Source organism: Cottoperca gobio, chromosome 23, assembly GCF_900634415.1.
Source record: "Cottoperca gobio chromosome 23, fCotGob3.1, whole genome shotgun sequence".
Lineage (NCBI taxonomy): Eukaryota > Metazoa > Chordata > Actinopteri > Perciformes > Bovichtidae > Cottoperca > Cottoperca gobio.
This window is the reverse complement of record NC_041377.1, coordinates 2285456-2312923: the sequence shown is the minus strand read 5'-3', so window position 1 is coordinate 2312923 and position 27468 is coordinate 2285456. Positions and strand designations below refer to the sequence as shown.

The 27468-nt window shown below is 44.5% G+C and overlaps 1 protein-coding gene across 1 annotated transcript in view; it reads left to right on the top strand.

The window, feature by feature from the left end:
- The first annotated feature begins 904 nt into the window (after positions 1–904).
- Positions 905–27468, top strand: part of ppfia2 (PTPRF interacting protein alpha 2) — a 130046-nt gene continuing 103482 nt past the window's right edge. Inside the window, 2 exon segments of the mRNA XM_029461695.1 lie at positions 905–1158; positions 9760–10015. Of these exon segments, the coding sequence (XP_029317555.1) occupies positions 9767–10015 (249 nt within the window). The 5' untranslated portion in view covers positions 905–1158; positions 9760–9766.

The following is a 27468-nucleotide window of genomic DNA, read 5'->3' as shown; positions in this document are numbered from 1 at the left end:
ATATACTGTATATACACAAACAGATGGCCAAAAGTATGTGGACACACAGACACCACCTTCAAAATGTGTTTGCTAAACATCATTGCAAAATCATGGGCATTTATCTACAGCTATAACGGCCTCCACTCTTCTGGTTTCAGGCTTTCCACAATATTTGGGAATCTTGCTGCAGGGATTTGGGAAATGAGAAAAACACGTCTTAATCACTTTGTCCATGGAGACAATGTCATGTTTAAATAGGAAAGGGCCTTGGAAGAACACTTTTCACTTAAATATCATCATCAGAAACCTGTTTAATATAATATTGATGAACAACATCTTACTAAAAAGAGAACTGAGCAGAGGGGGTTACTTTAATTTCCAAAATGTCTGGAGTCATACCAGAGTAAATGCAACTGTCAGCGACTCAGAACAATCCCAAATACAACACTTGGATCCCGGCAGAGACCATCTGTGAGACAGGAGAAGGTGAGCTTCTTTACCGACTCTGGGGGGGGGGGGTGTTTCTACTGGATGGAAAGGCGTGACTTCATTGGTCCAGGAGCACGAAATAATTCTACATTTTATACAAATGCTGTCAGGATAAGGAGACATTTTAATAAAAAAAATGTATAGAAAATATCCGCACTATTAAATAATTTTCTATTATTAATATTTTATTATAGTATTAAAAAAAAGTGGATTGATACTGGAAAAAAAAAAACAATTTCTAATAGTGTTATTATTATTATCCTATTTATAAATATAGGTCTGCACACAGAGGTGGGGAAATAATTGCACAGCTGCAACTTTAAGACTCAACACGCCTCCCCTCCGCCAGCTCCGACAATGGTCTTTTCCAGCTCCACTTATCACAGCACAATTTGTAACATGCCATAATTTCTTAACCGGTGTGTGTGCAGCCCCGGAAATCAAATGTCATTACCCGACGCGGCTAATTTGGCGATTACTGCTGTTCTTTTGCTTTTCGACAATGCCAGCGGCGGGGATCAGCCGCACCTTCCCGATCGGATCCTCGGCGTCGCTGCTGCTGCTGCTGCTGCTGGCTCGCACTGAAGAAGCCTCCTAGGATTGCCCGCTTGATGCTTTAGCTCGCCGAGACCGCAGTTGTCATTGATCCGCTGCCCGAGCCTCACACTCATAGTAAAGGAATACATTGTGAGTATGCACACTGTTGCCGCCGGTATTGCGGTGACCTACATTGCCCTGCTTCCTGCAGGCTCAAGGTGATTTTTTCCTGCGGTGCCCTCCTTCACATCCTCCAACCAGTGGTGTGATGATGGGTGATGTTGGGGGGGGACCAGGAGGCTCCTGGCGTGGATTTGATACGTGGTGTATATCATGTACATTTCGTGCGTGTGGTTGACATTGTGGGGCTCTGCAGGGGGAAGATATACGGCCGGCTGTCACAGTGAGTGGAGAGACAGAGGAGAGAGTTAAAGGGGGGCGGGATGCAGACTGAGAGGCTGGCATGATGTAATGCACTTGAGACAATAGCCAAGGATTCTCCCCAATTATCATTTGAGAGAACAAGGAGGAGATGTTACAGCGGTGTAAAGACGTGATCAGCCGCAGTCAGGCCGCCTGGTGTGTGTGTGTGTGTGTGCGTGTGCGTGCGCGTGTGTGTGTGTGTGGTTAATAACAGTAAAAATAGGAGCTGTCATAGGGGGAACAGCTGCCCCTCCTATAAACAGTATTATTACCTGCTATTATAGAGATGCAGGCAGGGACAGAGCAAAAACAGCCTCTCTGTCATCCATCCACATCTACCATCCCATTCACACGATGAATGAATGAATGAATGAAAAGACACACACATGCAGGGGCTGCTGGTTTAATTTTTAATGCTAGGAGGTTAATAGCCCGCAGGCAAAGCTGCGATCCAGCTCTGAGCTCACAAATGAACATTTTGCAACAGTGATAATAAAGGAACATGACAATATTTGCGTTCACATGCGTTAAGCCTACATCTCGCTGAAGTTGTGGCACAAGTGTGATTACAGATGCATTATGCAGAAGCAGGGATGCTTAATTGAACAGCTTTGCATTAAAGAATGGGACTTTGGGATTCACATCAATCATGCAAATACACTCCGCTGCCTGATATGTCTGGTGTGCAGACAAAGCTTTTACTACCTTGAGGTGTCATGCAGAGGGGTGGCTACCTGTGGCAGAAGCTTTAATGTCTATAAAATGATGGTTTAAGTGCAGCTTTTATGAGCCAAGTTTAACTATAGAAAAACCTTCATAATGAAGAAGGTAACGTCGGCGGTGGTGGCAGGCGGCACGGTTCAGATCCGTTACAAGCCGAGCTTTATTTCTTTTCTTGATTTTGTTTTCTTTTTTTCACCTCGACCTGTGCTCGTATTCAATCTCCATCGATTGATGGTTTGCATGACCTTGCTGCAGGGGATTGTGGGCGATGTTATAGGCTACATGCTGTCCTTTGATGCTTTCATGTGCATGCAGACTTATTTCCAGTTGATCACACAGCCAATGAAACACACATCAGAAGACACACACACACACACACACACACAGAGAACCTCCCTTCCTCCCTCACAGATGCGCACACAGGTGGAGGTGAAGCACACTCAGACAAATGGAGACGCACACACTTCGCACACAGCCTGCTGTCCCTTTCCCGCCTCCCTAATGGCAGCAGGGTGGGTGTAACTCTACTCTACACCCTCTTCATCCCATCTCATTCACTTTTTACCGCTCAGATGTGTTTTTTGGATGTTTTTTTCCCACTAGTCTGAAAGAAGATGTGCTATGGAAGCAAAATACTTTAAATATGTTTTTGCCTGTAGCGTCTCGCCTTAATGTTCTGCTGTATGGATCTCATCATGCTGTTTAATATGGGCTGAAACTGATGTTCAAGGAAAGCAACAGTTGTTGGGTCCATCAGATGGGATTCTATATAACATAGATGTTTGAGGGTTAGGCTTACGTCGTCTTCCCAGTGACATCACTTTACATGCGGTGTGTTCTCTGTTATGATAAAAGAATATAGGCTTCCGCACACCGACAAGAAATCTGGTAAATGAAACCGCTTTTCTTGTTGCTTCCATATTTTGTTCCTCTTCTGATGAATGTTCGTTCTCTCCCCCCGCTTCTTTACTAAATCTCTGTTTTACACGTGTTTTTAACGGTCACTTGCGAAACGAAACATGAAAACAAGTGTTCACAGATTGCTGTAGATTATTTTACACAACTGTCAGTATGTTGGTGTCCTAATGTCACTTTACAACAAGGCAGTTTATTCATTAATCTCTCTCTGTTTCCCTTCATGTGCTGTCTAAATGTTGTTTTCTAAGAGCCCTCTGCACATTCCAGGAATAGCATTCATGTATTTATATTTCTTGGCCTAGAAATAGTCAAATATTAGAATATGAAACTGACAACTATTGCCACCAGCCTTTGAAAATCCCACCATGTCGTTGCTGTTCAGTGAAAACCTTAGCTTCGTATTTTCCACAATATTTCTAAGACCCTACCTGGCGAATGTCGGTCCAACATTCACTCTCCTTTTAGCTTTAGTCTTTCAACTCCTGAGGGAGATATCTTGCTCTTTAGCTGCTAAATGCTGCACTATGTTCACCTGCTAGCAGCTAACTTTATCTGTGCTGCCTGGCAGCTGGTGCACAGTGGAGTTATCAGCACTTTTTCACTGAAGATTGCTGCCTGAGAGCAGTGAGAGTGAACCAGAAGAGTAAAGTTGCAGGCTGTGAAACCAAAAGAGCCGATAGATGCTAAAAGGCTAATCTGACCCTGTGCTAATCTACATAGAAAAGCACCTTTAGATCTCTGAAATGCCCCATATCCCGTGACAACATCCAGAGGTCATGACCTAAATGTCTCAATGCCTCAAACCAGTCACATGACATTGTGGCTATAATGGCTTATTCCAACATTTTTCTGAACATGCCCGGTTTTTATTACTCCTCCAGTGTCCGAGAGCCTTGCACTGTATTGTAGTGACCGACGTTTTCATCCGAACCGCATCAATTAGCCTCAATATAACTTTTCATCACGCATGACTGTTGCATCACCCCAGAATGTCACAGCACTGCAGGTCACAGATCAGCTCGATGCAGCGTTTGGAGATGAGATAATAGTTTGCTCCATCCGCTCAGCAGACTCCCGCCTGAGTGCTGTTGTATGTTCCTGTGGCTGTGATTCAATTAAATAGACTTGAATTGTTGTTTTCTTGGCAGGCAGTCTCTCGGTTGTCAGATGTCTCTCTGGTGCTGGGATCCATTTGAATGGGATTTCTCAGCACTATGAGTGCACCATGCAATCTGGTCCGTTCCATTCACAAAAATGCCGCGTCACACTTTCTCCACCTGTCGGCCTGATATGGATGCCAAAGTGGGGAAGAGCGGCATGCAACAGTTTACCCATTACACTATTTGTGCTCATCAATGCAGTCTGTAGATGCACTTTGCGCTCAGCAGCATGCCAAGAAATCAAACACAGACGTTATTTAAAAGTAACATTTCCCATTAGTCAGCTCCCCTGACGGCCGCAAAGCGACGTGTGTAATCAGCCCAGCGCTTGTGGTACTGATGTAAGTGAAGTGCATTATCATCCAAACAATTTGGTGTAACATTCATGTTGTGATGAACTGAAGCTAGTTACAAATGTTTGAAAATTGACCTCGTATTTCATAAAAGATTGGTTTCCTAATGGGCTTTTTTTGCGCCTAGTTTTCGTTTCTAAATGAGCATCTCCTTGCTTAATGAGTTAAAGATTTAGGAATCCCATGCTTGATAATAACAAAGCTATAAACACACTATTAAATAATGCTGGTCTTATTTTTAGCATCTCCAAAAGTCAGCTCAACAAGCATACAGCGGCACGGCTTATCTGCAAAGCCACAGAGTGTCGTGTTCAGTCCTCTGCTTGTTCTGCACACGCTCGCTCCTACACATGCCTTTTGATGTTTCCCAGGTGGTGAATAGTGCTGAATTGGCCTCACATTGGCCGTATATTGCTCGGCAACACACTGCTGTTTTGTATAGCTGCTCCTTATCTACTCACACAATTGTTCCCATTAATGAGATTAACTGAAGACATTCAGGAAATTAGCCGCCGCTTGCTGATTTGTTCTTCCCAAACTGGAGTGTTTCTACTAAAGTGGCAACATTTACATGTGTCCCATATAGATAGCTCACTGCCTGCTTCAGTTAAACTCAGGGGAACTCTCCAGCCAGAAGTTTGTTCTTCATTTAGTCTATTTTACTGTGCGACAAGACATGAACTACGCTACACACCCGTCCACCACCCACGATCTCCACACTACTTCCTGTGTTTGACCTTAACCTGATGGTTTGTTCCATCTGAGAGGTCATCATTGGAAACTGTTCGCTACTGGCAGGTGATTGGATGAACCAATCTATCGCGTGGCCAACTTCCACCAATTAGATCAACGAACCATGTGCATATGCAAACTCTTGACACCGTCAGTCGGGAAGACATCTTTTCAATTGATGCCTTCAGTGCCGTTCTTTCTCTCTCCAGTTCAACTGATGCAGCATCTACGCTAGGAACAAACACACCTAAACCACACCTGTCGCTTCCAGTAACTCCTTACAGGAAGTTCAAATCTGTGGTTCAGATGCAAACGCATTACTTGAAACCTGACGAGATGGATTTTCGTGTTCTCATGAGATTGTTAGAATCTAGCCCCAGTGCGAGGTATCTCAGCCCTGTCATCGGATGTAAATTGTACATATAGATGTGATTTTGATTAATACTGGGCTGCAGCAGTAAACCCCTGTGGTTTTAGAGTGTCTCTCACACCCCGAGAGTCCTGGAAAATACCCAAAAAAGAACCTTAACCTGTGATCTCTTCAGTTTTAGTGTTCTGTAGGTTGTGAGTTTGCTCAGCAAATTCCTGCTGCCAGCTATAGACTTCAGCCTGGAGCCAGGTGTCTGAGCTTGGAAGAGGCTGCTAAGCGGAATAAAAAGGCCCTGGATTTGTTGCACTGATTGGGAAGAAAACCTCACTCCTATCCCTCTGAATAATTTATTGATTGGCATATGGCATGGAGAGAAAAGCCCAGATCCCTGCCTGTCTGTCTGTGTGCATTTCTCATTGAATCTGTGGCCCACAATATGTTCAATTGAGCGAGTTGACGTCCCTCCCTCCCATGATTTCTGCATAATTCCAGACTCACATTTAACATCTTTAACCAGCCGGGCTAAATTCAGTCACTTAGGGTTCATCTTGTTTGTACAACATTCTTAGTCTATTGCTACAAATAGCAATTTCTCTCCGCTAGTATCATTCTGACGGATACAATCGTATGCATCATTATTAGACATGCATTTATGCTAAGCCAAAGTCTGACACGCTAGTGGAATTTGAGGGCAGATTTCTTGGTGTACATTATCATATCATGTGCCATGATGTTACATTGCAGAGGAAATGAGCACAGAACGACACCACTTCCCGAGTCGCCCTGTTTCAGGCTCTATGAATATCTGTAGACCAAACAGCTGTTGTAATGAGGGTCAAATTGGCTGTTCAGTTGTGAGGAAGTAGTATTGTCGCTGCGAGCGAACGCAATCTAGACAACATCTGCATCCCAGCTGGCAAATGGAGCTCAGGCCACACATTTTTCACACTGCCCACTGTGGGTGATTTATTGTTTTATCTGTCCAAGAGGATCACACGAGCTCTTACCTATCATCACTTCTGCTTGTCTGCTTCACTCTAGAGAGAAACTAATGACTTGCTGCTCAAACATGCACTACACTGACAAAATCGAGCGGCAGAGGAGCACATTTTCATCACAAAAGAGGACATTTTAGGGAAAAGCAGTGGGTGTTTATCACGGCATTTTGCTTCATGGCTTTGCCGACATGATATTTTGTCTTTTCCCTTTTGTGAATCTGCACTTTAGCTGAAAAGACAGGCCCGATGCCTGTTTGATTGACAAAATTAAGCGGATACATGTTTAATTGAGCGATATGATTTGCTTTTGGTTTCCAGGAAGGCTGCTTAATGCGTCTAAGGGCGCAGAAAAAAAGTCAGTGCACTTTCCCTCCGTGTCTATTGATTTTTCATAGACAGTAGACCTGATCTAAGGGGCAGTCACGGTGAGATCAAAGCATAAGGTGCAGGAATAGGGCAAAAGGGGATTGTATGTGCCATGAAGCAGAAAACATCCTCGATACACTTTGCTTTCCGCATGGCTTAAAGGAGAAAACAAAACGCCATTAAACAACAAGAAATGCGCCTGGCAATTCAGGGCCTATTTGTCGATATATTGAGGAGACCACAGCGAGATGTGGGATCACTGGGAAGTTGTAAGCTGTGTAAGGTCAGTTTTTGCTGTTAAACATTCAGAAACAAGAGCTGCCATTTTGCATTTTGCCGAACAGTCAGAGTTAAACATTTCCGCACCAACAGTGTCAATAAAGTTTGACTTTAAATCTTTAACTAAAATAAAGTTAACTTGGTGGGAACGTACCAAGGAATCACTTATACTTTTTTCGTAGTAGAATATGACCTGAGGGTGGATTTCTTTCTTGTAACGGATTGCCACAAGCAACACAGACATTTACAATCAGCGTCGATACTTTTTGCCTGTAGTCTGTTTTGATATCAACTGCAAGATGCCATATTTGTATGGATTTGTATGCATCCAGCACCTTCCTCCCTGCACTCAACTGACACGCATTGAGCCAGAGTCAGGAATAAATCACTACTTTCTACTTAAAATGCATCACCCATGTCCTGGTCTGTCCGCCGGCTGGCTTGCTCTCTCCAAGCAAACGGCTGACATGTGCAGAGAGTCCAGCCAAGCAACACACAGGCTCGGTCTCTCAGGTCTAAATGGCAGCGGATGGTGGCTGAATGGTGAACTGGTGAGTCTGGCCAGCTGCCTGAAGAAGATTTGGGAGACCCCATCTTGCTGCCAGAACATGCTGAGGCACAGACCTTCCATTATAACCCACCCAGAGGGGAGCAAGTCTGGGCAATGGGATACTGAAATCTCACAACCTGGCCTGGGTCACCGCAGTAAATACGATCTACTGTTGAGATTAAATGGAAGTGATTAACCTGTTAGTATACGTGTGTTGCTTTTGGATTGTTGTTGGTACATTAAGCACCAGACTGACACCTTTTTAATATATTTGTGTAAGACTGAAAAAGGAAATGGTCAAAATATGTTGTTGGCTGTTCTTTGGGGTTAGTTTATACCATGAATCATGATTTATGTCGGTATGTGTTCTCTGGAAGGCCTGCAATGAAGGACTAACTGAGCTAACCAAACTAAACTAGCCTACTTTACCTTGCTGGGGGAAATGGTTAGCATAGCTTTTTGCCTTTTATCAACTTAAAGTCTGCTATATTCACACATTATATCATGTATTTTACATGTGTAATGAGAAGACTTAGATGTATGACTAACGAGCCAACTGCTCGTGTCCAGTGACTGTCAACGAAGCACTTCAGAAGTCCTCCTGAAGATGCTAGCTTCACACAATGTTGCAGCTCTAAATGAAACCCCTAATGATTCCTAGATGTATTAGTAACTGCCTCGCTTGTTAATAAGATATAATAAGTTGTTAAGACAACTTTGGTGCTGTTGGAAGGTGTATTTCTTAATGTTTTGATGGAGGCTAACTGTTTCTCCCTCCTTTGAGCGAGGCTAACTGTTTCCCCCCTGCTTTGAGCTTTAAGCTAGGCTAAACATATCTGGGTATCTCTTTCAACTCAACGCACTGGGATTAAACTGATATTAAATCACGGTAAGAAGCAAAGTATTCCAGTATCCTAAGTGCATCTCTCATACTTTGTTTACCTCACCTCGGTAAATCTTTAACGCATGTTTATTGCTAGCTTAGCTTAGCTTAGCTTGCTTCTTCACATGACTCTGAAGTGTGACGATGCAAACCTGGTTTTAGCTCATGAACTATTCCATCGGTTAAGATGACTCTGGAGGATTTTAAAAGTCCTTCGGGGGAAGCTGGAATATGGTTTCACATATCCACTATAGCATAGATATGGTGTATTATGCAACTTGATCTGGGCTGGATCATCAAACCGCACAAGCGTGAAATCTAGGGCAGAACGCCCAGCCTCCCAAGACATCTCTGCAGCTTGGGGTGACGCTGAGTCGAGCTCCGACTGTCAGGCCCGGTCACATACTCACCGGCCATCACAATTTCTCCATCACAAATGATTTTAAAGTTGGTCTTCAGAACTGGCCTCACCTTTAGTAATGGTTAGCCTTAATTTAACCAGCTTTATTTATGTATGTATATATTACAATTGAAGAGTGTACTCCTTCACTTGATTGAAAAGTGAATTGACATTTATTGTTTTTCTATTACATAATGGAGCCTCTTGCTGTTGAATGTGTTTTTAAATGGTTTCCTGTGTACACGCTACATTTAACGTTTTTATTGAGTAATGGAGTTAGTGGATTACTTCTGATTCATGCTAACAAATGGAGGCTAATTTCCTCTTGGGGGTCAGTAAAGTAAAGAGTGCAGCATGAAATGACCTTGAAGTTATCTCGCAGGTTGTAATAATCAATATATGAAACATAAAATTGTTATTCAATATATACTTAAATATATAAAAGGCTTCCTGCTAGAGACTGGAAATCGATGACTATATTTGACGATAAGCCAACAGAAATAAGTCCAAACACAATTTACCTTGTTTTACTGCGACACTGTCTTCATGTCCTGTCGTAACTCTGTCTTCTCTCCGATCTCCCTCTTCCCCGGAAGCGCCAAGATGATGTGCGAGGTGATGCCCACCATCAGCGAGGACACGGCGTTGAACCAGCGCGGCTCTCAGAGCAGCTCCTCAGACCCGGACTCCCACTTTGAGCAGCTGATGGTCAACATGCTGGACGAGAGGGACCGGCTGCTGGACACGCTGAGGGAGACGCAGGAGAGCCTCGGCGTGTCCCAGCAGCACCTTCAGGACGTCATCTACGACCGTGACTCTCTGCAGCGCCAGCTCAGCTCCGCCCTGCCACAGGTACACAGCAAGGATTTAGACGTTTTTTAAAGATTATTTTTGTGTCATTTGACAGTTTAGCTATAGGCAGGAAAGATGAGGAGACTGTGAATCCGGGTATTTTATCTGTGTTGATCCAATTTGCCAGGAATATTTTGTAATTTGCACTTAAACCTTTGTATTTAATAGCTTTTACTTAACAGTTTGGTGTATTTTGCCCACTTTGAACCTTCCTCCAGTTTTGTTGCTTTGCTGTCTTGTTGCATACACCATCACTTTGTTCTCATTTAGATTCCTACAAACCCTTTTTTTACTGGATGAACTACAACTCTCAATAAGAGCGATGTAATATATATTCATCCCGAGCAGTATGCCTCATTTAGAATTGGGTAATTATCTTCCAATTTGCACTAAATTATTCTTAAATGAACATGGCACAAATATTGTCTTCCAGTACCGCTACTTTGGAACATTTTCCAACTCAGTGACTCTTGCTAAATCAAAATTAAACCATGCAAGAGAGTTTAACAGTTTAGGAGAGCAAATTTGTGGAATGTTTTTGCATCGTTTTAAACATTTGGGAACTGGGGTCTAATTATCAGTTGGACTTCCATTGCATAACGATGGTTTATTAAAACGTTGGATAAATAATGGTATATTAGTGTGTTAAGCTTGCAGCACTTGTAATGCTACTCCAGTGCTGTGTTTAACCAACTCAAATGTCAGATTTCAGACATCCCCCAAACAAAACCTGATGGTAGTTGGTATTTAAAAATCCCAGGCACAGTTCTCATTCAGTGTGCATTCAGCCATGTTGGTTGTGTGACACTGCAGGCTCGCCTTTTTGTTTGCTGTCAAATCAGTGAAACATAACAGAGATATTGAGCTTGACATTTTACTGTGGCGTGTTCGTATTTGTAGCAATATGTGGAGGGGAAAAGTATTTCCTCATAAGTCCTACAGTAAGCAGAGATTAGCACTTTGTAAAAGTGTGTCAGTAATTCTAGTCACACGCTCTCCCCACTCTGTTTCCAGAAGACTCTGGAGGTTTGCTGGTGGTGGTGGTGGGGAGAGGAGGACTTTGTTTGATGGGCACAGTAATCCGCATGGTTTCAGAGACACAGGCGAGGCACACACTGTGTCTGCTTCGGTGTGATCTCACATTACTCCTTAAAAGGGGTTTGAAGTGTTAAAAATGATACTTCCAATTTTTGAATGAATCCAGCCAGAACACTATTTCTGTATCTGCTTTAGCCCTATGGCCTTTTAGAATAATGTGAATTAACCCACTTACACCTCTTCATTCTGCAGTGTGGAACAGATCGTTGGGAGTCTGGCGGTCGAGATGTTATAAATATGCCTTCAACAAAAGACAGCCTCTGCAGGGTTTTCATCTGGGCTTCGCCTCACGCTGTGGGTTTGAACTCGGGGTTATGTGGTTTCCAGCTCCTGCTTCGGCCTCGGGGATTTTTACCCTCCTCGGAAGTTACACACAGAGGACATAATATACCGTGTGAGAGTACGTGACAATATGCTGTTCATAGCTTCCACACAGAGTAAGGCATCTTACCTCTTGGAATAGCACGTTTGGATCCATCTTCCTCTCCTGTCCAAAACCATTCCCACCGCTTCGTTTCCACACAAAGCAAAAGCTGCCAAGAGTGAAATAACATTTCCATTATCAGATTATTTCATTGATATCCACCGGCAGTGACGGCTGCGTGGTGGCGCTGTGGTGATGTATCGGTTGTCACCGTGTAATGACAGAGCTGACATAGTGTTCTGGTGCTTTTCCTGACACCCGGCTTAAATTAGATGTCACTCCGGCGATTGGGATCCTCCTGGCGTCGTGCCGGCATTAACGATTCCATTAATTAATCTGATGGCGTTTCATTGGCTTGTATGATATCAACATCACTCTTAATAGTTTGTGAAGAGGTTTGTCAGACCTCGGTAATCACACAAGAGGCATTTAGCGAGCGGAGAAGTGCCTCTGCTGAGCTTCTGTTTAATATGCAGCAGGTATGATCTTGTGCTCGCAGCTTTTGCATGTCTGGACAATAAGAATGAGCTTTATTCCACAGAAGCAGCCGTCACCTTTTGTGCCGGTGCGTTAGACTGTCTTTGCTCTCGATTAGGCCTGTAATGATCGCACTGCCTCCGACACCTCTTTAACGCAGATGCAATGTTGCAGCGATTGAACCGGCAGCGTGGAGCAACGCTCAGATAATCATGTAGTGGGATTCTTAAAGAGGCGAATAAGTTTCCAGGTCTCCCTCCACTCTGTGATTGCAGAGGAGGTGGCGAACGAGGGGAGACAGAAGTGGCCTCCTTTAGACGATAGGCAGGCTGTGAATGTGTCTTTACTGATATCACTCCTCTGTTCCTGAAGCCGCGAGCGCTGGCAGGATTAGGCGTTGGCCCCTCCACAAACTTCCCTTCCACTTGTTCTTCTTCTCTCCCGCCCCCCCCCCCTCTGTCTCTCTCTGTTTCTGCTGTCACTGCCTTTTCTGTTATGTTGCACTTTGCCTTGTGTCTCCCTCTTCTCCTCTGTTTCTCCCCTCTCCCCATCAGAGGCCACGGCTCCACTACTTGTCATGACACTTTCGACCGATCGGAGTGACATTCGCTGTCCCCACTCGGCGCTTCCAGGCAACACCGCATCCCCCTCACCCCCCCCCCCCCCCCCTTACATGCATAACTATCTCAATAGTGCCCCTGTCCCTTCCGTGATGTGCCTCCCCTCCACTGTCCCTTGTTTTCTACATTTCATCAGGCCATTTTGTTACAGAGCAGAGGAAAGAGGGAGGCAACCATTAGCCGTATATGTGTCATCAGCCGCTCGCTGCATGACATGCCCTGTGTGTGTGTGTATATATATATATATATATAATATATTACATCAGGAACTTCCTTGAATCAATCCATCGCTGATTGGTTTCACAACACTCGCAGTTCTGAAGCTGCACTGGATGAGTGTGAAAAGCCTTTTATTGAACACACTTTTCAAGCCTGCGGGTGAAGAGCACTTATAGTGTACTTAATCTGCAACTCATTTTGGTTCGTAGTTTAAGTGATATTTCAAGCAAAAAATGCTCCAAAAGTAATTGGTTCTTGCTTTTTTAATAATCAGGAACTTCTGCTTTTCTGTGTTGCGTCTGTTTTCAGATGAACAAATACCTACAGCTCTAATAGATGGATACTTTATTGTCTCTTCCACACTGTGTGCATTCTCCATTAGTCTGTGTGTATTAAAATAAAAAGGGGAAATGACATTATTCTCATGAACTTACCTCTTAGTTTAATTATGTGGTATACATTATGAGTATTTCTGTTACAGGTGCTAAACACTATTCAGCACATAAAGCGACAGATTTACCCTCAACTGCATCGCTGCTGCTCATGTAACTTGTGTTTTATTGCGCAGGGTGAGCAATTTGTTCTTGCCCCGAACGATAAGCCTCCTCCGTGAAACGATGGGGCCCCAACTGTCATCTGAGAGCCTGGTGTGTTTCCATGTCTTACTTGATAAACTCAGTTCAGAGAAAGAGATGGACATGTAGAGCGTGTAGACAACCCAAAGCCATGGCGCACATGTGACCTCCCATCCCCCAACGCCCTCTGTATCGGGACATCGGCAGACGAACTGGCGTTTCCCCCGTAGCACTCAGCTGTGCGTTACTGTACTCGCGAGGGCCCGGAGGGGCTACGGGAGCCTTCTCCCCACGCTGTTTACTTACTGTTTCCAAACATGGTCTAATGAAAGCTGCTGCTGCATATGATTGTATGTGCAGCGCCAGCTTCTGCTCCCGCTGGACATGCGCGGGAGACGGAAACTGTTTCATTTGTTTAATTGATCGTTAGTGCGTTGAGCCAAAGTGTCACTTTTCCTGTGATCCTGCACGATTAGCAGGTGTCCTTAAGCTCGTAGGGAACACCAGAAGCCCAGCTGACCTTTAAGGATGTAGTTAAGGGAAGAACATCAACATAATGATTCTAAATATACAATAAAATGTCCACGAGACATGTGACTTGACTTGGGGCGAGGGTGTAGAACCCTGTACGGTTTGTAGCGGATCCACATCACGGGGTGGAGACACGACCCGCAGCTGCATTCATGTGCTTTCGTAACAATCTGAAAAATGTGTTCCCAACTGGGAAACTTCAGGTGCTCGTGTTGGGACACATTTTATGTCTCACATGATCCGTTCCCTTTTGCTCTGAGCTATAAAACAAAGTCCCTAGAACACATCTTCTTTGTATCGTCCATGTAGTTTCCACATTACGACTCAAAGCTCATGAACACACCGAAGTCGGAGGAATGACTTCTAAGCTCGGGACATGGGACTATCCGAGGATTTGCCTTGGCCCGGATGTAATAACGTTAAATCATATATGAACGTGTTGGTCAGCGTCTATGTTTAAATCTCGCCTATTGGTCACTCAGGGACACTCTGCACGGCCTGACCTCCCCAGACGTTGATCTGAGTGCTTTCGCTGCCCGGCCAGACGGTAATGAGACACCAGCCAATTGATCACCCGCACACCGGTGTTGTAATGAAAGCTAAGACGGCACTAGATCACTGTACAGAGCGGCCGATTGATCTGTGGTCTGCTCATTCATGACCGTCATACTGGCTTCAGTAGAAACCTCCTTGCAATGTCTTTCATCCAAAAGGGTGATTGAACTTGGAAACATGCTTTCATTTCACACAGCAATTATAGTTTCATTTAAAGATGAACAATTAGTGGATTTATCTACGTCTGGTCATTAGCACCCTGCATTTAGTCAATGATCCAGTCCTCCACCCCACTGTTTATTAATCATACATGACACGACCATTCGTCAAAGAGGCTCCCCACAGGCGCACGGCCATGTCCTCCCATCCTTCTTAAAGCTCCAGCCTGTATCGCCAAGCGAGCGCTTGTAGTCATGGAATGTACCACTCTGTGGACCTCCACGGGGGTGAGTTGTGAATGAGAGGATGGCACGGCGGTGGGAGGAGGGAAGGGGAGATTGTGAAGCTCCATGAAAAAAGGGCAGAATGTGGAAGCGAAGATGACTAAGCTTGTCGAGGCGAGGGGATGAGAGGTGAATCCTTCTCCTCTTTGCTTTCTGAAGGGGTTTTTTTTCTTCCTCCTCCACCCCCTCTCTGTCTCTCTGTTGCTTGTGCAGGAGGCCCTCTGGGCTCCAGCAGTCAGCCAGTCAGCCAGTCAGCTGGTCTCCTCCGCCAGAGCAGCACATGATTTTCCATGATTACTGTTATTGTTTGTGCCCCAGTTCACGCTGCCTGCGGGCTCGATGTGCAGTTGGATGCGTGGCAAGAAGAGAGGGAGAGACTGTACAAAGGCGAGCATGAGTGGGTTGCACAGGAGTTTACCAGTTATGACGACGCTAAGTTCACAATACATGATGATGCATCATAAATAGTAGGGGTGTAAATCACCGTACCGTACTCCTTTCTCAGGACAACGACACCATTTATTCATTTAATTCGGCGGCCTGCGAGCGCTATGAGACGATATTACATTTAACACACCAGCTCTGTAGGAAGGAGGTGTGCTTGGACTGACATGGCGACCCAAACGTGCGATGGTTTTCACTTCTGTGATATTTGGAACATCGACCCACATTCACACCCCCAACAACTGGCATAACAATGTCTGTGGACACGTGGGTTTGATATAATAACACTGAGAAATGTGGTTGATAATGTCTTCATGTCCTTGACACGGCCATCTTTGATCTAATATACTCACATGCTGATAGACAGTGGGAGCGCATTTTCCAATTTTCCTGTCTCGCAAGCTTTGATTTGCAAACTAAAGCCTTTCTCACTATTTCTGCTCAATTTACCCCAAAGCCCTGTTTTTCCTCTCCTCCCTTAATTCTTTTCTCACTTTAATCTTCTTCACATTGACAGAAGCAGGGATGGACCCTTGGCACACACCATATGCATCAAGTGTCTCTAATGGCTCTGACAGAGATGCTTGATCAATACCCTTGAAAGTTTAGTTCAGTCTGATTAGGGAGACGGATCCTGCCCCTCTTTCGGATGAATCATCGCCGCTGGTGCCGACGCCAAAGCGCTGGGCGCTGGCTGACCGGCGTCTGACAGTGAAACGGGAGAAGGGGATGAGGTAGGGGGTTCTGAACAGACGTGACAACACAGTGCAGAAGGATCTCCTGCAGATGTAATTCTCCCTCTAATGAACGGCACAGTTGGGCACCAGAGTGCTGTAAAGTCAGGAAGTTGCAGGAACAGTAGATCAGCCTAACAAGGACACAGCTGCTGCTTAGATACAAAGTCTTCCATCGGGTTATTCAGCGTGTGCACTCGGAGATCACGCCAAGAGTTTAAATTGTATGTATTTTGAAGTGTTTGGCAACAAAGAGGATTTCATTTGCAGTGTTCTCGTCTGTGTGGAGGAGAAGACGCCCATCACTGACTGCTGAATGTAGTTTAGATGACTAAAAACAGTAAGAGCTCAGTGGAGATGATCCCTAAGGACCCTGAATCAGTTGTCAAGCCACAAATACAAAATGCTACTGATGCCCGGGGGAAACGTTCCTAGATGGGGATGTATCATCGCGTGTTAACTGTTTAATATAAGCTTGTAAGTGCACTTATTAGGGATAAAGGGCCGAATCGCAGCACCAGTCATTCAGGCTGTCTGCAGCGTTGTGGAGACAGGAAGTAATTACTCAAGCGTGGCAGACACAGTTGTAGGATGAAATATTTGGTGCCGCTAAGCTACTGCTTGTAGTCGGCGTTTGCAAGGTATTCATTTTTAATCTAAGTTTCCTCACGCACCGCATCCATTTCAGAAAACGGTCTCTCTCCACATTTGACACGCGTTGTAGAGAATCTTTTTTTTAATGCGGTTCATCCATCCAGTCCTGGAGTTATCTGGAGTGAGGACTCTCTTAAAATGACTTGGGACACTCGCCGAACCCTTTCGTCTGCAATTGTGTGGTGGAGTTTAGCTGGCTGCCATTTAAAATAAGTGAATAATAATAATAATAATAATAATAATAATAATAATAAAATCGCCATTGACGGTAGCTTGACTATTTAAAAAAAAAAAACCTGTGGTTTTGAGCAGGACGTCCCGTGTTGCACTAGTGACGAATCCCTCTGACCAATCAGCGGTCTGCAGTGCTTTAACTCCACCTTCTCGTATCGGCTCAGCTCGCTTGGAACAACGACCGATGTCCCCAGAAAACATTTGATGATGAATTATTTGCGTTTATGACACTGCCTACGCACTGTCATTTAACAGTGCGTAGGCAGACACACTCTGAACACTTTGATGTAGTGTGTGTGTGTGTGTGTGTGTGTGTGTGTGTGTGTGTGTGTGTGTGTGTGTGTGTGTGTGTGTGTGTGTGTGTGTGTGTGTGTGTGTTACAGTTGCATCATTGTGGATAGAACTTGGGCATGAATCAGACCCTGAGGCAAGAAATACAGACATTTTCAAATCTTACTTCATACACACACACACACACACACACACACACACTGCTTGCTGGCTCTGGCCGAATGAATTGGAGAACTGGTCCCTTGAGAGCCACTTAAGTGAGCAGAGTAAAATGAGGTTAAGACCAATACTTAGTTCTCCTCTCAGTGCCGACCTGGAAATGTAATCCTCCCTCCAAAAGCCACTACATTTGTTTATTTTGCCTCCACCATTGATGGTTTTTACCAGTGTCTCTTAGCGAATCACTTGGTTTTCCCTTTTTAATAGCTCGATGCGATTATTTAACCGTAGCTCAAACATGTCACACACTGCTGCAAATGTAGGCCGACCGCTGAGGAATTAGACATTAATTTCTGACACAATATCCTGAGGACATGTTGAAAAAGACGAGCAGTGATTCGATGTTTGGCAGCTGCGCTTGACTCCTCAGAACGGATCTGTGGTACTGACTGGTGTTTCCGAGCGTGCAGCTGGTCCCCATTAATGGATACCTTTTTTAGCTTCTGAATGCTCCACTTGAAAGCCAGAAATGGAGCATGATGTCACCGGCTCCTGGCGCCGGCTGAGACTCTCGTTTCGAGGACTCCTGAGAGAGCCGATCCCATGATGCATCACAGCGCCCGCCCTATAATGTGGAGTGATGAACTGTGTCTTCAGCGTTACACATCTGCAGACGTCACTATCCAAATCATTACATTCACTGATGCTACACACCCCGCTGGCTCCTCAGAACGTTTACATCTCATGTACTTTACATTTGTCTGTAACGAGGGCTAATTGAAGTGGACACAGTGTGCGAGAGGGTTAAACGGGAGCTAGTTGGTGCATCTCAGCGTTGCACTTTATAATGTGGCTACTGATCACATGCCCAGTGTTAGGAAATACAGTGTGATGACCAAGTTTAGTCTAGGCAGTGCTGCAGGGGGCGGTGGGGGGGCTTACATCTGACATTGTAATGCGGTCAATGAGTCAGAGATGCTTGATATAATTAAGCCACGGCTTGGTATGTCTCGGTGTTTAATCTCTTCCACGTGATAATAAGTATCCCAGCCTCAGAAATGCTTTGTCAATGAAGAGTTATGGGACGTTGAACTTCTGACCGTCTGGTACGTTATCAGTCGTCCTACAAAACGAGGCCACACAAACAGACTTACTTTTGTGTCGGTCGTCTTTATCTCGAATGTCGACAATGTGGCACGACGTCAGACATTAAGCGTGTCGAGTGTGACTGCTGCGTAAAGCAAAACTGCGAATGTCTTTTTAGGTGTCAGTCTCTCAGAAGTCAAACGGCTACAGTGTGGCGTCCTTCATTTTGCCCTCACATTCAGCGCGTTGGAATAAATCAGAAGCAGCAGAGAGATCTGCTTGTGAACAGACAGCAGCCGCGATACACAATTCAAGAACACAGTGTGTGACATATTGCTTTCTGAGAAGTTTCTCCGTGACTGGAAGAGACGCTTGTCTGGCTTTTGCTATCACTGTTGCTGTCTATATAATTTACAGCTGAGTGCAGCATGTTTCCAGGCTCGTCAGAGGAACACTGGGATTGTAGGAAATCACAAAATGGACAAAAAGGGACAGAAAGGAAGGATGAAGACAAATGCAACATTCAAAGTGACCTAACTCACTGGTCACTCTTTTTGCTTTGACTCTTGCGGACGGTCATTTATATTTGTCGGCCTACAAGGCTCCTGTCTTCAAGTGTTTTCAGCACCTGGTGGTGCACGTGGTTATAGGGCAGAGGACATGTTGCACGTGGTTATAGGGCAGAGGACATGTTGCACGTGGTTATAGGGCAGAGGACATGTTGCACGTGGTTATAGGCAAATAATGTAGTGTTTGTATCTTAGGTTGTTTCTTTTCTTAAAACACATTACATTTAAGTTATTTAAATATTGACAAAGTATAGTTTGTTCTGTTTTCTGCCATCACTTTCATTGTTAAAAGAGGATTCATCAAGTGTATCCTCTATCTATATATCTATATATATATATATATATATATATCATTGTTAGAACAGATCGACGGCTCATCCAGCGTCAGAATTGTTATTAAGCCGCAGGTGTCGGGAGTTAAATAGCATCAAGTGTTAGCTAGCTGGCCTGATTATGTAAACGGCATTTTGTGGGCCCTCGATTTGCACTGTGATAATCACAGGCTGGCTTCCTTTTTAAAGTCGGGGGGCCAACCCACCCACCGCTCCCACAGCTGCTTGTTTTGTTCCCGGTGCTGAGAACAAGCATCGGGTGCAGGCCTCGTGTTGCCAGCTGCTGCTCGGCCAGCTTCTATCGCAGGTATCAAATTGGGGCACATCGTGTTCTGTGGCACGGCCCGTGTCCGCTCCACTGTGGTGCTGCACTGGAGCGGCCAAATTCTCATAAGCGCCATTGAAATAATCAACCAGATGAAACCCAGAGGTGGTGTTCTCTCAGTTGCATTTATTATTGGGTGGAAAACATGTCAAGCATGTTGGCTGTTCAAAGCCCCAAATCAGACGGGGTTAGCAACACCCCCCTGGAGCTGATGAAGTGTCCTTAAGTCCTTAATGTGTTTTTAACACCCAGTTAGTGAGAAGTGATGGAAATTAGCCTCAGCGTTAAAAGAAGAATTGGCTCATGGCTTAGTTTCATTTGATAAATGGCGATGGTCCCTTACAAATAAAACAATTAAAGACTAAGTGTAGCTAGGAAAGTGTGACTGTAATGCTTTTCCTATAAATAAATAAATAAATAAATAATTAAACTTTCCCCAGATAAATAAAGCTTTGAAACATCAAAGTAATAAAATTGGGTGTGAAGAATGCTTAATTTGTTGCGTGACTCATTGTTTTTGCTCTGACTAAAAGCATCCGAGTGCACAGAGCATCTTGTAACAGTGTTAGCAGGAGCTTGATACAAATTGAGGCACAGGATGCAGGTTTTTAAAAAGATAGTTTAGTTAATGCAGGCAGGCGTTCACTTGGGTTGTAGAATCAGAGAAATTGTCAGGAAACGGACGTAAAGGGAGGCGTCCTATCTCTTCACATGTTGAGAATGTCAATGAGCTGTGAGCGGGATCGTGTTTAATTTGAATCATGAGGTTAAACTATCCAGTATTCCACATATAATGCATATATGTTGTGTAGGAGAACTGTGTTGTTTCTTCTCAATGGGCCAGCTCTGAAAATAGTATTTGCCAATACAGCTCAAGGTGGCAAAATCTAGTTAACAAAAGATGAATTAGTCAATATTATTGTATGATTATTGTTGAGTGGAAGCTTTGTCAATGTTATCAGCTCATGCAGTTTCCCACCCACCACCTAAATTGGGGTTTAAACGCTGGTGCATATCCTCATTTCGGCTTTTATATCACGACCCCTCATCTCTACCTTAAGACCCTTCTGAGGGAGTGACACCCCAACATCTGGGATTGTACCCGGTTAAGGTGGCCAGCACACACAGAAACACTCCACAGACTAAACTGCTTGTAGTTCCATGTACCAGCGTTGCATTCTCTGTCTCTTCACGGATACAGGGGAAGAGCAGATGTGAACCCAATCAAAGCCAATTTTACCCCCGTTAGTTCTCGGTGGATGAATTTCACATTTGCGCCTCTTTATAGAAGTTTCAGGAGAATTGTAATCACATGGCACTGCCTTATCACTAATCCAGCTCTCTGCACATGGGTCCATGTTCTAGAAGGCTGTGTTGAGATAGTGCCGCCTGCAATGCTGCAGAATCCGAAGCTGTTCATACAGCACGACGCTAACTGAATTAGTCGGACTGTGTCTCTGTACGGCTAAATGTCTCCGTTGTTTCCAACAAAGAAGCGTTTGACCGAAGCCATCAGGCTGTATCACAGGATCACAGGTCTCATGCTTTACGGATGCCTTTTGAACGACTGATGGCTTCAGGGGACAGTGGTTTTCTTTATATTTCATTGAACACTTTTTCTTTTGAGAGTTTTTAACTCGGCGTACATTATTATTCCCTCCTCTCAAAACGCACAGAGCATATAGATTAGCAGCAGCTCCTTTTTATTTAAGCTGCTGCCTTTTGGCTCTGGCTTGCTGCTGAAATTCCCTAATGCAGCTAATTACCATCTTGATTGGCCAATCTGAGGCAATCTCCCTCCATCTCTGTCAGCGTTAGTCATGTAATATGCAGACAAATGCACGGTTGATCACAGATCCCCTGGAGTTTGGATTAGTAACCAAGTATGTTCCATGTCAATCTTTTTGTCTTATGAGCCGTGTCGTAGGCATGTTTGTGGCTGCCGTGCGTTGGGATCGTAATCACTTCTGGGCTGCTTGTTTGACAGATTCTCTCTGCTCAGTGTTTATCGTTTCCAGCCATGTGAAGAATACACTTTTGCTAAATTGATTGACTCATGTTTTGAGTCCGATGAATCGTACGCTCTGTTTTATTGACGTTGGATTAAAAGAAGATCTGTTTTGATAAATGTAGCAGTGCAATGACGCAACCTTTTCTTTCTGACTGAATAGATGCATTGAGAATCTCCCAGACCTTAAAAACTCAATGATCGGCTCGATCACTTGAGCTCTTTATTGATATCAAATATGGAAGGACTTCTGACCGGCATGCGAACACAATAAAAGTAGCTGATTTGTCGTGGTTTTCACCAGGAAGCCTCACGGAGGCTGAGGATATTTGTATCATATGAAAGAAAATGATGAAAGGAGCTTGGCACAAGACTGTTTGTACACACAACAATAATGCAATCTATATGCAAAGGTTATCAGGGAGCTGGAGGGGTTTTGATCCAGTAGAGCAAGTGTGTGCACGCACGTGTGGCTGGCTGGATAAATAAATGGCGGCTGGATGTGCACTGTATGCACATAAAGCTGTGAATTGAGGTAATTATGCAATTCATGATTATATTTGACTGTATAGTGTATTAGTGGAAACTAAATTACGATACAATAATGTTGATATTAGTAGATTTGGACACACAGTCTCTCTTGGGTCGTGGCGACCGAATCGGCTCTTTTTATCAGCGCCTTTTTTTATGAAGCAGTTGTCTAAGAACACAATTGGCCCCTGAGATGACTAATTGTGTTCTCGTTTTTTCATTGAGCATGATGTGCAGTTGTTATGACACATATCTCCGCGGCTGCGATGCCCGTCTATATTTGGCCGTCAATGTGACAAGTGATAATTGACGATTTCCTCTTTTTGTGGAGCGCATGAGATAAAAACGGTACATGAGAGGAAAGAAAGAAGAGGAATGAGCACGGAGTGAGAGAAGCTACGGCGATGAACACAAAGCGCCATGAGAGAGTGATGTGCTGCGAATGACACCGGGGTCACGCTTTTATCACCCGCTGCTCAGACATGCGCTAATCCAGGCTGTAACTCACCCTGTAACCTCCTCCCAGTACTTCTCTCTGTCTCCCAGTCACACTGGACACCACTCATTCTCAGAAAGGGACCAGCATTCATACACACACTGTACTCCCACAAATGCTCACCCAAGTTTTTGCTTCTAGTTAAGGTTTTTCTGCTCAAGGGGTAGAAATGTAGCTGGATACAAGTGGCATACAAAGCTATTGACTTGTTGTACACTCTAGTGCTTCAGAGAGAAATAAGTCTTCTTCAGTGCGGACCTTTTTCAAATTTAATTCATAACAGTTCTCCATAAAGGTTCAATCAAGTGGCTATTAAAGTTATGTGTGAGGAAGGATAAGCCTCAAATTGAGCAAGTAACCAAGAGGGGAAATGTTTTTTTTGTCGGCCTGCGTGGACTTTTAGACCGAGCCGTGTGTGTGTGTGTGTGTGTGTGTGTGTGTGTGTGTGTGTGTGTGTGTTGTTGTGACTGTGGTGCTCAATATTCCTCTTATAGACTTATTCATTGACTGTTTTATTTCTTCTCAAGTGAAGTCTCGAGTGACATAATCGAACTAAATGCAGTTTCACTGACTGTGAAAGCAATGGTGATATACAGCGTTATTACAGCTGCCTTCACTGCAGCTGCCACAACTACAGTAAACTTAACGGCCTTTTTACTTCCTACTGCAGCCTAGATTAGTCTGTAGTGGTGGTTCCCAACCTAGGAGTCAGGACTCCCCAAGGGGCCACAAGTTTCACCTCTTCAAGCACTTAGATATTTTGGCTTTTGCGTCGCTACAGTTGAGCTACCTGCATGAAACATGGTGGAGAGCAAGAGGTTCAACGTGCTACCAAGGTCCCTGCCAACAACCAAACTGGCAGTTTCACCTTTTGTTGGGTAGGTCATATAGAGGCAGAAAATGAGGGGGAGACCGGGAAATGATGGTCACTGGGTTGAATTGAACCTAGGACGTGGCAGTTGTGTTATGTGCCTTAAGTGTTTGGCTACTGGGACACCCTATGGTGGTTCATTCTTGACTTTGGGCGCATATATACTGTACATAGTCCGGTCAGGCAATGACAACTGAGCAAGGTGAGAAAGGCAGGAGAATACGATCTGGAAAAAAGTAAACCTTGAGTTTCGACTATTGGCAACCTGGGACAAGGTGTCCACATTGCTTCCTATTGAAGGGTCACCAAGCCAAAGAGTCTGGGAAGCACCCATCTATAGTTACCCTCGTGTGCTCTCTGCTGATGTTCGCTTCTACTGTATCTCTGAGAGATTAATTAAATATTCCAGCGTGTTGTTTTTAGCTTTGGAATCATCAAACATTTATAGGGTCTACCTATCATCCTCCCCATCCATCCCTCGGCTCTGTCTCTGTCTTGGTAGTTGTTTAAAAGCAGTGAAGGAGTGCACTGTTTTAGGCTTTAGCTTTATTGAGACAATAATGAGTTTATTGACGTAGATGCAGCTGTAGGTAAAAGAAATAAAGAAATCTCCTGCCAGCCAGATCCTGTTTAGTTAATGGATCGACCGTCGTTCGCCAAGATGTTCTCAATAATTCAGCCGCCGTTTATGTCTGAGCTAATGGATGCAAACGCTACCTTCCTACGCTAATGGAGCCAGTGGACATGAAGGAGGCCTGAATCATCTTCTACCTACCAGGAGCCACTTGATGATCACCATACTTCCTGTTTGTAGCATTACGCAAATAGCTTCTAGATTTTCTTTAGAAAGAGTTCCGCTCCTCGTTTCTTGTTCATTGTGCAAAGAGACGCAGAGGGGCGAACGAGCCGCGGTTGAAAGCTGAAGATATGATCCGGTGTGGAAGCTTCTACTGCGGTGGTGAGTTATGCGGGCCAGAGTGAGGCAGCAGTATCCTCTCAGCGGCCTGTAAGGCAATGTGACACACAGCTGCATGACTGACAGCTCAAGTTCTGCTTTGCAAAGTAGGTCGCAGCCAACTTCCCCCTCTGGTGAGACGCTGGCAGATAGACATGGTAGGGGGTATACCAATGAAGGCAATAGGCTGGTGTGACCAGGTTTGAACTCTGATATGGATGGTGTTCTGTGAAATCCTACAAATGATATCTTAATGTTCACAGTACCAACTGATCTTTGAGGGTCATCGTCGGGATGAAGGGATTTAGTACGTTTTGAAATGTCACTTGTTTGGCTGATGTCTGCATCAGTAGCAAATTAGGCATTGAGTCACCTAATCATGACACACAAGGCCCCGTCAAAGGACCCAGTCACTGAATAGAGTCCTATTATTGTCCTAAATGATGGGCATTAGATGTGAAAGTGGCTGTGACTCTGCTTGCATGTGTTCTCTTGCGATGAACCTACATTTGAAGCGGAGCGTCGCCTCGTCGTGTCCCCTCTTGACCTCTACACGCCGCACACACCACGTGATCGCCATCCTCCTTGAGGCTCGAAAGACCAAAGAGAGATATTTTGAGTTAGACGATGAAGCGAGAGGCGATGAACAAAGGCCTCTTTGCATGGAGTCACAGTTCCTGTGATAATTACAAATGTCATCAGTGAGTTCAGTCTGTGGGAAAATGCCACTGAAATACTGTAGGTAACGGTGCAGTGAAGGAAGTGTACAAGAATATGAAGTGTTTCACCAAAATGAAGTTCCCTGTTGGCCCTGCTAATGGCGCACTGGGATGAATAGTTTCTGTACACAGAGGAATTGATCATTTGCTTTTACAACTTCCATATAATACATATATATTGCATACATACAGATGCATTACTCTGCCTGGTGTGGCATGAAATGATCCTCCTGATTGCTAACTGCTCTCTTCCAACATGTCTTGAGTGGAAAATAGCCATTTCCCACACAAACTGCTTTGAACTTCATCTCTCACAGCTTAACATCCTTTATTTTTAAGCTGTCGGAGGCATCTGAAGTCATCCGAGGAACCGTTTGACATGTTTTGTTTTCGAAGACTGACCTCACGGATGATGTTCTGCGCTTCTCCTCGTGGGTATTTTTTTTTTGGTTTTGCATGCCTGGCCAGGTTTTCTGGGCTTCATTGAGGAGAAACTAGCCTCTAGACTTTTTCCACTAGTTTTAAAAGTGAGATCACGTTAACAGGGGCTCAGGTTTTGGGATTTGATGCTCACTTGGCCAGTATGGCTTTCAAGAGGGAGTTTTACAAACATGTTGGATCACAGCTGAAGCATAAATGGTCTAAATACAAAGTCCTGAAGGGGACATGCTTTGTTTCTTTAATTAGGTGCCTCCGTATCTCGGTGTTTGTTTTCACGCTATGCTTGGTGTCAGTCCCCCTGAGAGACCCAGCCGGGGTCCCTGAGAGCACCCAAAGGTTACCGCTGCACGAGAGGCAGAGAGATTCTGGGCTTCCATGGTGATGGTGAGCGTTAGGGGAATGTAGAAGAGGACAATCAAGGAGATTTGTCGGGAACACGGCTCAAGGGGAAACATAAGAGGGGAAGAAATCAAGGAAATGTTATTATGTTGTTAACTCCGGGGAAGTTTAGACTTTGGTACAGATCACACAAAAAGGGGGCCGTGTACGGATGGCTGGACATGTGATGGATGCGCTGACGAAGCAGGTAGAAAATAAAATAATAAAATGTGTCTCCTTTGATGGAGGATGTGTGTCGAGCTGTTGAGGGAGCTTAGTGGAGTGTCTCAGTTAAGTCTTTTAAAGCTGCGCTGATCAATAGTTTTCATATCAACAATGGAATAAAACGAGCACGTCTGCGAAAGGAGCCCACAGTGAGTTCATCACCCAACTCTTTTTTTTATTGTGCTGCAATCGTGCCGTATTTGAGTCCTTTTCTGCCTGTTGTGACGCCTCGGTGTCCTTTCTGTAGCACAGTCCTGCTCCTCTCCATCTCCAGAGTGCTAACACTTTCAAGATGTGGTTGTTGTTGTTGTTGTTGACGACAGTGTGAGTTTTACATGTTCAGTGGAGAAAAGCAGAGAGACACTGGAGCACAGATGGCCAGCGGGTAACTGATGAGAGAGAGAGGGGGGGAGTGTGTCCTTGACCTTCACACACTGACTCGATGTGGAGCCCACCATAAGGAAGCATCCCAAACACTCGACACGCGCACATTGACGCTTATTTATACGCACACTGCCCAAACACGGTATCTATCTGAGCAATCTAAGTGCACATAAATCTCCTCTATTTGTTTCCCTTTCTGTAGTCCACTCACATCAGTGAGGCCGTGATCACACCTGATCCATCATTTGGTTTCATTTGCATTGCCATGGCCCTGTTTCATGTTTCATCCCATCTCTGCTTCTGTTGGATGAAATCAATGGAGGAGAAAATGATTTGCGTCGTTTCGGGCTTTCATTGTCTAAACGGACTCATCTAAAATATAAACTCCCGACAGCTAACGAAGCTAGCTTTGTTTGTACAATACAAACCCCCCCCCCCCCCCCGATTTGAATAAGTGACACAGTTTCTACAATTATTTCCTTTTTTAAAAACGAAGTAAACCTTGAGATGTCGTGTCGGGTGCGATTTAGAGGAGCTGCACGGTTGAGTCATGTTGAAAGCCTAATGAGTTCCACTGTGTCTTTCACATCTCTATGTCATGCTGAGCCATAGGACACAATGGGAAATGTGACTTTGCAAAGTTTTGTAGACTGGATGAGCTCATGGCACATTAAC